The sequence below is a fragment of the Stegostoma tigrinum genome, chromosome 3, assembly GCF_030684315.1.
Source record: "Stegostoma tigrinum isolate sSteTig4 chromosome 3, sSteTig4.hap1, whole genome shotgun sequence".
In the NCBI taxonomy this organism is placed as follows: Eukaryota; Metazoa; Chordata; class Chondrichthyes; order Orectolobiformes; family Stegostomatidae; genus Stegostoma; species Stegostoma tigrinum.
Genome location: NC_081356.1, coordinates 76,937,584 through 76,948,736, shown reverse-complemented (window position 1 = coordinate 76,948,736; position 11,153 = coordinate 76,937,584). Strand labels below are relative to the sequence as shown.

The 11,153-nt window shown below is 44.2% G+C and overlaps 1 protein-coding gene across 3 annotated transcripts in view; it reads left to right on the top strand.

The window, feature by feature from the left end:
- The first annotated feature begins 304 nt into the window (after positions 1 to 304).
- LOC125450806 (aminopeptidase N-like) overlaps positions 305 to 11,153 on the top strand; it is a 128,374-nt gene continuing 117,525 nt past the window's right edge. For all 3 annotated transcript variants that reach the window (XM_059644684.1, XM_059644683.1, XM_048527015.2), the window contains exon 1: positions 305 to 1,076. In XM_059644684.1, coding sequence (XP_059500667.1) covers positions 454 to 1,076 — 623 coding nt within the window. In that variant the 5' untranslated portion in view covers positions 305 to 453. The remainder of the gene's footprint in view (positions 1,077 to 11,153) is intronic.

Genomic DNA, 11,153 nt, shown 5'->3' with positions numbered 1-11,153 from the left:
CAGAGATCCAAAAATGGACCGCTGACATCAAATCTGTCTTTTTGTATATCCTTACAAATCGCGACCAGTTTATTGTAAAGTAAATACATTTCGTTTCAATTGCAGCTTTTTGTTTTGTATACGGATAACTTCAGGCACATATTTGCCCGATTGTTCACAAGCTGCACGGGAGTGCCTTCTGATTCAGCCCCAAACTTTCAGTTCAGTGTTCAGAGACACCAGAAAGTTTTTTTTAAAAGGGCTGCGCTTTCTGCCATTGGTAAAGGCAATATTACTGGGCGTTTGTACGTGCAGTGTAACCTCACCAAAACTATGCAGATTCCTAGTCAGATGGATGTTGGCCCGAATGGGATCAAGTTCAGTCCTTTCCCATCACGGCATTGCGAGCCCTCCACTAACATGTGAAGGAAGTCAGCAGGAGGGGAGAGCGCAACAGGGACCCGGGGACCAGAGATGGGGCCAAAATCCACCTCTGGCTTTTATCTCAGTAAGAAGGCAGCTGTGTTTTTCGCCTTGCTCATCTTGGCGTTGCTGGTGATTTCAACTGTCTTTGCAGTTCTTTACGCCAGGCTGAGGGCTGAGAAAACCCAAGAGGTCGCCCCTACGACCCAGGAGCCCCCCAGCATCAGCAGCTCGATGCTGCCCGTAGCTGAACGCTATGGGCCATGGAACCATTCCCGTTTGCCGAGCAGCCTGCTCCCCATCCATTACCAGCTGGAGCTGTGGCCAAAGCAGGTGCAGCCCGGCAAGGACCAGCAATACTTTTTAACCGGCCAGGTTAATGTGACAGTGATGTGTCTAGAGGAGACCGAGGTGTTCCTGATTCACAGCCAAAACCTCAATTACTCCGGGCTGAGTATCACTGCTGCCGGCCGCACTCCTCAGCTGGACCCTCTCCCTGCTCCCAACATTCAAGAGATCTGGCTTGAAGTTAACAATGACTATCTGGTGATCGAACTGGACGGGAAACTGGTGCCGGGACAGGAGTACATTCTGCAAAGCAACTACAGCGGGCAGCTGGACCAGGAGCTGAACGGACTCTTCTTCAGTCACGACCCTCAACGGCAGCACCAAAAGTAAGTGAGACTTTACTCCAACTTTAGAAAGACAGGACGTAAAAAAACGTTTCCAGTTTCTTCAATGAGCACTTTCGAGGTTTGGCTTTTCTTGATTAATATGACTGATTTAGTGCCCGCCCTCTGAGAGAGCCTGTCCACTCTGTAGGAATGCAATAAAAATCATCTATGCTGCCCACAGATTGTTATGGATTCCAATCATAAGGAATACATGTTTTTTTTCTGGATAATACTTGTTCCCTGAAGTCATTGCTGTGTTTGAAATTTTCCTCAAAAACTCTCCTAAAATTAGCCATGTTACTTGATTTCACTTACTGTAGATTTAATAAAACGCATTTCGAAGGACAAATTAGCCTTTACTGCTGGATTTATATGCTGAACGTTAACTTAGTCCAAGTGGTTTCTTTACTGTCGTGCACCAACTGTGCTAGACTGGTGATGTGCTGTGCCGAGACCCAGCAATAACATCCTTGCTACTCATTTACTGTTTCTTTTCAACCAAAATATTCATAAAACGTATTCACAAGCAACAAAGGCTGCTAAAACGACTGATTGTGGTCATTTCATCCTGTATTTGTAGCTTAAAGTTTTCGTGCAATTGAAGCCATGTTACTTACAAACAGAAGTATCTTTTGAACAAGGGGACATAAAAGTTTTCAACCTCTCAATCTGAGACCCCAGCTCGGTTTCTGACATTCACGTCGACACAGCTTAGCAGTATCTAAGACTAAACAATATTTGCCATTTGAACAGCAAGACAAAGTGAATCCAACTTTGATTCAACGAACCCGATTCATGTTTGGGTACCGTGAGAGACATCTAGAGAGTACCTACGATATTGCATTTGAAGAATGGTTTATCTCATATGAACTTAGTCCCTCGATATCTTCGACTAACTCACTGTTAGTCCCGTTTTAGCTTTGCATGTTTTTATTCCTCTGTTTTAGCACCTGCTGACATGCTGATTCATGGTAACATTAACCAAGAAATATACTTTGTCAATTTATCAATTGTCTAGCCTTGGGGTCCCATAATAATAATGATCCTTATTTGTTGGGTTTGGGTTTTACCCAAAAGTAAGGGATTGTTTGTATTTTTATAATGGCTGGCATCAACCCTTTGGTGAAACCCATGAAAAATTGGCACATATCAGACAGACCACTTACTTCTGATTCGGAGGGTTCTTGGTTCGAGTCTTACCTACAATACTCAAGCATGACACTTCAGTGCAGTACTGAGGGATGTTGCACTGTCAGGAGTGCTGACTTTCAGGGGAGATGTTAAACTGAGGCATTATCTACCTGCTGGGTGAATGTACATGTAAGTATATGAATCTGGAGTAGGAGTAGGCCATTCAGCCCATCTAGCCTTCTCCACCATTCAATAAGATTATGGCTGATCTAATTGTAACCTCAAAATTTGTACCTAACCCCACAACCTTTCAACTCCTTTCTTAATAAACAAAAACCTCTCTACCTCCAACTTAAAAATATTCAAGGATACTGCCTCCACCAGCTTTCCAGTGAGATCACTCCAAAGATATATGACCCTCTGGAAGAAATATGTTTGCCTAATCTGTGTTTTCAACATGTGACTTTTAAACAGTGACTTCTAGTTGTAGATTCAAGAGGAAGCATCCATCTGGCAAGACCTTTTAAAATTTTGCATTTCAATCAAGTCACTTCTACAGTGAATACAAGCCTAGCTCTAGCCTTTCCAATCTTTCTGCTTGACACAATCTGCTCAGTCCAGACATTCATCATCTTTTTATTTGCTCATGGGATATGGGCATCACATGCATTTAATGCCAATGGGTCAGGAGTCACATGTAGGCCAGACCAGGGGAAGGATGGTGGAATTCCTACACTAAAAAATCCTTTAATGAACCAGTGATAATGGGAACTGCAGATGCTGGAGAATCCAAGATAACAAAGTGTGAAGCTGGATGAACACAGCAGGCCAAGCAGCATCTCAGGAGCACAAAAGCTGATGTTTCGGGCCTAGACCCTTCATCAGAGAGGGGGATGGGAAGAGGGTTCTGGAGTAAATAGGGAGAGAGGGGGAGGCGGACCGAAGACGGAGAGAAAAGAAGATAGGGGAGAGGAGAGCACAGGTGGGGAGGTAGGGAGGAGATAGGTCAGTCCAGGGAAGACAGACAGGTCAAGGAGGCGGGATGAGGTAGTAGGTAGGAAATGGAGGTGCTGCTTGGGGTGGGAGGAAGGGATGGGTGGGAGGAAGAACAGGTTAGGGAAGCGGAGACAGGCTGGGCTTGTTTTGTGATACAGTGGGGGGAGGGAATGAGCTGGGCTGGTTTTGTGATGCAGTGGGGGGAGGGAATGAGCTGGGCTGGTTTTGGGATGCGGTGGGGGAAGGAGAGATTTTGAAGCTTGTGAAGTCCACATTGATACCATTGGGCTGCAGGGTTCCCAAGCGGAATATGAGTTGCTGTTCCTGCAACCTTCAGGTGGCATCATTGTGGCACTGCAGGAGGCCCATGATGAACATGTCGTCTGAGGAAAGGGAGGGGGAGTTAAAATGGTTCCCGACTGGGAAGTGCAGTTGTTTATTGCGAACCGAGCGGCGGTGTTCTGCAAAGCAGTCCCCAAGCCTCCGCTTGGTTTCCCCAATGTAGACGAAGCCACACCGGGTACAATGGATCCACCCACATCCCCACCCTTGTCTGCCTTCTGGAGAGACCACTCGCTCCGTGACTCCCTTGTCCGCTCCACACTCACCTCCAAACCCACCACACCCGGCACCTTCCCCTGCAACCGCAGGAAATGCTACACTTGCCCCCACACCACCTCCCTCACCCCCATCCCAGGCCCCAAGATGACTTTCCATATTAAGCAGATGTTCACCTGCACATCTGCCAATGTGGTATGCTGTATCCATTGTACGCAGTGTGGCTTCCTCTACATTGGGGAAACCAAGCCGAGGCTTGGGGACTGCTTTGCAGAACACCTCCACTCGATTTGCAATAAACAACTGCACCTCCCAGTCAGGAACCATTTTAACTCCCCCGCCCATTCCTCAAACGACATGTCCATCATGAGCCTCCTGCAGTGCCACAATGATGCCACCCGAAGGTTGCAGGGACAGCAACTCATATTCCACCTAGGAACCCTGCAGCCCAATGGTATCAATGTGGACTTCACAAGCTTTAAAATCTTCCCTTCCCCCACCGCATCCCAAAACCAGCACAGCTCATCCCCTCCCCTCACTGCATCACAAAACCAGCCCAGCTCGTCTCCTCCCCCTACTGCTACCCAAAACCAGCCCAGGCTGCCTCCACCTCCCTAACCTGTTCTTCCTCTCACCCATCTCTTCCTCCCACCTCAAGCCGCACCTCCATCTCCTACCTACTAACCTCATCCCACCTCCTTGGCCTGTCTGTCTTCCCTGGACTGACCTATCCCCTCCCTACCTCCCCGCCTATACTCTCCTCTCCACCTATCTTCTTTTCTCTCCATCTTCGTCCGCCTCCCCCTCTCTCCCTATTTATTCCAGTTCCCTCTCCCCATCCCCCTCTCTGATGAAGGGTCTAGGCCCGAAACGTCAGCTTTTGTGCTCCTGAGATGCTGCTGGGCCTGCTGTGTTCATCCAGCTCCACACTTTGTTATCTTGTAATGAACCAGTTGAGTTTTCACAGCAATCAACAGTGGTCACCACTAGGCAAGTTATATTGAGTTCCAAGTTCACCATCTGCCATGGTGGAGTTTGAACCCAAGACGTTGGAACATTCACTTAGGATATAAGATTACTGCCCCTGTGTCTTTGCCTCTTACACAACCACCTCCCTGTGGCTAGTAAGCTTTCTCCGAATGGTCTCCAACATGAAGGACCCCATATTGCTATTTCAATGAAGAAAAGGAGTGTAACTTTGAAGTAACATTTGCCAGACAATGACAATTGCCAAGAAAGGAGAATCTAAAGATTGACTCTTGACGTTGCCATTGCTGTATACTCCACTAAGCCTGAGGTCACCACTGGCCAGAAACTGAACCAGAACAACTGTATAAGTACTGTGGCTATAAGAGCAGAGTGAATGACAGGAATCCTGCAATGAGTAACATACCTTCTGCTACTCCAATGCCTATCTATCTGTGAGAAATATTTGGGTCGATTGAACTAATAAAGATTCTGAGGTGTCTCGAAATGATACATGTGGAAAAGATTTTTTTTCTTCTGCGAGAATCTAAAACTTGGAGTTATTGTTTAAAGTAAGGAAGGATCTCTCTACACAGCATCTGGATAAATATGAAATGCACCCTACAATCCTTAAGGAGAATGGTGAAGAAACAAGTGAGCTGGTAGATTATATTGAGAGGAAATCCATGACAAGAGATGTTGAAACTTGGCTCATGCAACATTACAAATATTGCTACAATACTTGAAAAGGTGGAAGACAGGAATCATAAAATTATTGACTAGCCAGCATAAAAATTGCTGTAGAGGAAATGTTTAACAGTAATTGTCAGATGTTAACATTGCACAACTGATGAATGTGGACACCTTTGGGAGTAGATCATATATCTCATTAATCAGAATAACTCATTAAGGAGGCAAATAAACTAATAGATAATGACATATAGTAGATAGAATTCATTTGGATTTTCAAAAAATTCCAGAGGTGAGGTGAGAATGATAGTCTTTGACATCAAGTCTGTAATTGGCCGAGTGTGGCATCGAGGAACCTGAGCAAAATTAGAGTCAGTGAGAATCAAGGGAAAAACTCTTAGATGGTAGGAATCATAGTTGGCACCAGGAAGATGGTTGCAGTTATTGGAGGTTAGTCATCTCAGCTCCAGGACATCTCTGCCTTAGTTCCTCAAGATCATAAAATTTTGGTTAGACCGCACTTGGAATACTGCGTCCAGTTCTGGGCGCCCTATTATAGGAAAGATGTGGATGCTTTGGAGAGGGTTCAGAGGAGGTTTACCAGGATGCTGCCTGGACTGGAGGGCTTATCTTATGAAGAGAGGTTGACTGAGCTCGGTCTCTTTTCATTGGAGAAAAGGAGGAGGAGAGGGGACCTAATTGAGGTATACAAGATAATGAGAGGCATAGATAGAGTTGATAGCCAGAGACTATTTCCCAGGGCAGAAATGGCTAGCACGAGGGGTCATAGTTTTAAGCTGGTTGGTGGGAAGTATCGAGGGGATGTCAGAGGCAGGTTCTTTACGCAGAGAGTTGTGAGAGCATGGAATGCGTTGCCAGCAGCAGTTGTGGAAGTAAGGTCATTGGGGTCATTTAAGAGACTGTTGGACATGTATATGGTCACAGAAATTTGAGGGTGCATACATGAGGATCAATGGTCGGCACAACATTGTGGGCTGAAGGGCCTGTTCTGTGCTGTACTGTTCTATGTTCTATGTTCTATGTTCTATCATGGCCTGGGCCCAACTATATTCAACTGTTTCATCAATGACCTTCCCTCCATCGTAAGGTCAGAAGTAGGAGTGTTCAGTGATGATTGCATAATGTTCAGCGCCATTTGTGACTCCTCAGATACTGATGCAGTCCATGTTCAAATGCAACAAGACCTGAACAATATCCAGGCTTTGGCTGACAATTGGCAAGTGACACAAGCCAGGCACTGATCATTTCCAATAAGAGACAATCCATCCACCAGCCCTGGACTTTCAATGACATTCAAATAATTGAATCCCCCACTATCAACATCCTGGGCATTACCATAGACCAGAAACTAAACTGGACTTACCATGTAAACACAATGGTGACAAAAGCAGATCAAAGGCTAGGAATGCTACAGCGAGTAACTGATCTCCTAATTCCCTAAAGCCAGTCCGCCATCTACAAGGCACAAGTCAGGAGTGTGATGGAATACTCCCCATTTGCCTGGATGGGTGCAGCTCCAACAACACTCAAGTAGTTTGACACCATCCAGGAAAAAGCTGTCCATTTGACGGACGCCACATCCACAAACATCTACTCACTCCTCTACTGAAGCTCAGTAGCAGCAGTGTACATAATCTACATGGTGCACTTCAGAAAGTCACCCAAGCTCCCTAGACAGCACCTGCTAAACTCATGACAATTTCCATCTGGAAGTTAAGGGTAGTTGATACATGGGAACACCATCACCCCTGCAAGTCATTCACTATCCTGACTTGGAAATATATCACCATTCTCTTCATTGCTGCCAGGTCAATATCCTGGAATTTCTTCCCTCAGGCCATTACGAATCTACCTACAGCTTGTAGAGTGCAGTAATTCAAGAAGGCAGCTCACCACCACCTTCTCAAGGGCAAATACGGACAGGCAATAAACGCTGACCCAGCCAACAATGCTCATGTCCCATGAATGAATTTAAATAAAAATCCAAAAATCCCATGTGCATATCAATTTATAGAAAAAAATTAAGAAACCTTGCTGTAATGGTTTGTATGTAGAAACATAACTGTGCTCTGTTGGAGGTCAAGAGGATGTCAAGATTTGTGGAATTCGACAGAGCTGCCCCCTGCCTACTTTGTTTTTTTCACTATTCATAATGGTATGAAGCTATTACTTTTCAAATTGACATTACATTTGCACAATCAGTTGACTGGATTGTGAGGCTGCAAATGTAAAAAAGATTTCCACCAGTTATGTGAGGAATTTGAAAATGGCTAATTGATTTTATTATGAATAAATTTACGGTAATTCATCCAGGAAAACATGCAGGGCTGAATCTTACTCCTTTTGGCTGAATGCCAGTTTCATCAAGTTTTATGAAGTCTTTTTCTCTGCAAGGTTTAATGAGAGCTTTGTCATATTTTACCAAACTCACCACATTACCAATCTACCCTATTCATATGGTGTCCCCTTGCTTGATTCTAGCCCCATTTACCACTAGAACTTGTCCACTCACCAGTTATCTGCCGTAAGACTGGCATCCCTGGGGCTTGCATCATCTTTAAAAGGAACCTATGCACTTGTACAAGTGTTGGAAATCCAGCATTGCCCTCGCCAGCAAAGTAATTACATTACCGTCACATTATTCACAGTGCATAGCTGACCTGACTGATACTCCATCACACATACAACTGCATTTTCTTATCCTGGTCACTGTTTAATCACCAGGACACACAATTTACCTGACCTTAGCCACATCCCATCTAAACACCCTAAATCATTAATACCCACTTTAGATTGGCAACTGCCATAGGACCATAAGATATAGAAACAGAATTAGATCATTCAGCCCATTGAGTCCACTCTGACATTCAATCATTGCTGATATGTTTCTCAACCTACTTCTCCTGCCTTTGCCCTGTAACCTTTTTTCCCCTTACTAATCATGAACCTGTCGATCACTGTCTTAAATACACACAATGACTTGGCCACCATAGCCCTCTGCATCAATGAGTTCCACTGGTTAGTCATTCACTGACTGAAGAAATTCCAGTTTGTCTTAGTTGTAAAGATTGTGGTTTAATTCTGAGGCTGTGTCACTTGGGTTCCAGACTCTCAAACTAGTGGAAACATCTTCTCCATATCCACTTTATCCTGGCCTTCTGCTATTCTGTAAGTTTCAATGAGATTCCCCCTTCATCCTTCTAAACTCCATCGAATACAGACCCAGAGTCCTCAAACATTCCTTTCACCCCAGGATCATTCTTGTAAACCAGACTTTGATGAGCAGCCTCTAGACATGATTGGCGAGACCTCTGACTGCTGTGTTTGCAGTCCCTGACTGATGGTATTCAGTTCCCCTGGCTACTTGTGATGTCCCTATTGCTCATTCCTGACTGTAGTCGGAAATATCCTTTGAGCATGACTGGCCTGAATGGGTGACTGACCTTATCCAATACTCTGGACTGTGTACGAACTGTGCCAGTGACTGACGATACGGCAATCACCTGACTGACAGTGCTCCATCCTTGACTGAACTGAGGACTAGCTCTCTCCCCTTTTTGAAAGGACTATTTGGTAGAACAAATATGTAGTGTGTTTGTTGCGGTGTTTGGTGTTAGACTGAAATCTCAGTGCGCTGTAAAACAGTATGCACCCCATCCAGGGACTAACAAGCAGCCTGTCAGTTGTCTACACAAAAGAGCATGTCAATATGGCAGGACTGAATGCCTTAGGCCTCTGGCTGAATCACCAACATGCTAATAGTTACACCATGACAAAACAAGACATGGAAGCTGTCGACATGCAAGTAGCTACTGAGTGAGTGAGCTCGAAGAGAGCAAGTGAATAGCACTGTGACATTGCAATCCATGAACTGTGTACCTGTCCCTGCTGACAAAGTGTCTTTGCAACAGCTTTCTGATGGTAATTATCAGTGCGCAAACTTCCTAAGTGACCTGAAAGTGAATTGGAGAGTTGCAATGAGGATCCGGAGTGATTGGTGATCATTGGATGCTAATATCCATGGAGGAGGTTTGCATGTGGCTTGTGTTCATGGATCATGTTTTATGTTGCGAACTCTTGGTGACCAGTTTGCTCACAGTCAGTGGTAGAATAGGCAGCTGCATATTAATGAAGCGACCTGTATAATGAATAACATCATTAACACAAACAATCTCCCTTCATGGGAAATTTGTTGTTACCTAGTGAGAATCTTGCCTCAAAAGCCAGAACTTAGTTAAAGGATGTAATAAGTTGTTCCCAACATCAAATCAATCCTTGGTGGACTTCTCATAGGATTCTGCCATATTTCTTGCCATAGCCACCTGTTGTAAAACTTTGCAGACAGAAACTGATTAGAAGATGGAACAATAGTAAAGAGTTTATTCCTGATTTTAAAATGCTCATAAAATTGTCAGATGATGTTCCCTTGAAGTAGCTTGAAGATAAGAAGAAGAAAGGGGCCAAGATTACATTCTTGGGATATCAAAGAAATAGTCTTGGAATAGAAACCACTGTTCTTGATTTGTTTGAGAGATTTCAGTATATGTTACTGGTCTTCCATCATAGATAGGTACAATATCATCAAATCCCTACAGTGTGAGGAAACAGACCATTTGGCCCATCCAGTCCACACTGACATTCCAAACAGCATTCCACACATGCTCAACCACCACTCCCCACTGACCCTATATCCCCATGACCCTGTATTTCCCAATCCACCTAGCCTCCACATTCCTGGACACTATGGGCAATTTAGCATGGCCATTCCACCTAACCTGTACATCTTTTCATTGTGGGAGGAAGCTGGAGCACCCAGAGAGAACCCATGCAGACATCGTTATTTAGAAGCTTCCTCAATGATGATGTTTTGTCAAAAAAGTTCAGAATATTAGATGCCAAAACTTTGAAAAATCCAGAGCTTCCCTAAAGATCTTCTTCGTCTTTTAAGATAGGTATTCATTTTACATGTTCAACTTGCCTGAGTTGGGCTGGACTTTACAACTTGAATGCAGACAGATACAAAAAATTGATCTTATTTATATCTATCACTTGTGCTGTTAACACAAGCTCTTTGTGGCCAGCTACACCCACCAGTGAGTGATGGTTCCTACCATGCTCTTCCTTGGTTTTGCCCATTCCTGTCATTTCAAAGCAATATTATACATCCAGAGGCACTTTCTGTAATTCTGCCCATATACTGCTGAAACAGGCCTTGAATGACAGATAGATGGAAAGGTTGTCTCTGGGAACAATATCTTCCAAATGGCAGTCTGAAGCTAGTGACTTTGTGAGACTGCATATCCATGATTGATGTGCAGCTTGAAGTTGAGATTTAATTCCACTTGTGTTGGCATGCCTTCGATGAAAGGTCCAGGATTCTTAGATCGAGACATACACATTAATTGTGCCACTTCTTTGGTGCGCACATAAATGAACCACGCTAGGATGTACGATTATGTTCACGACAGTTGATGCCATTACATTTCATGTCATCCAGCTCAAACTTAAGCTTTTCTTGTCTGTAAATGATACTCATTTTTGGAAGAAGACTTGATAAAACTGTATCTTCTCTGAGATGCAATATAGTATCACCCATGAAATTTTCAATGATGTTGAATTTGTCCAAGTATGACAGCTGTAAATCTTGGACAGATTTAATCTGAGTATTCTTGGTCTGTGGTATCATCCTGGGTAACTTGGTGATCTCATGGATAG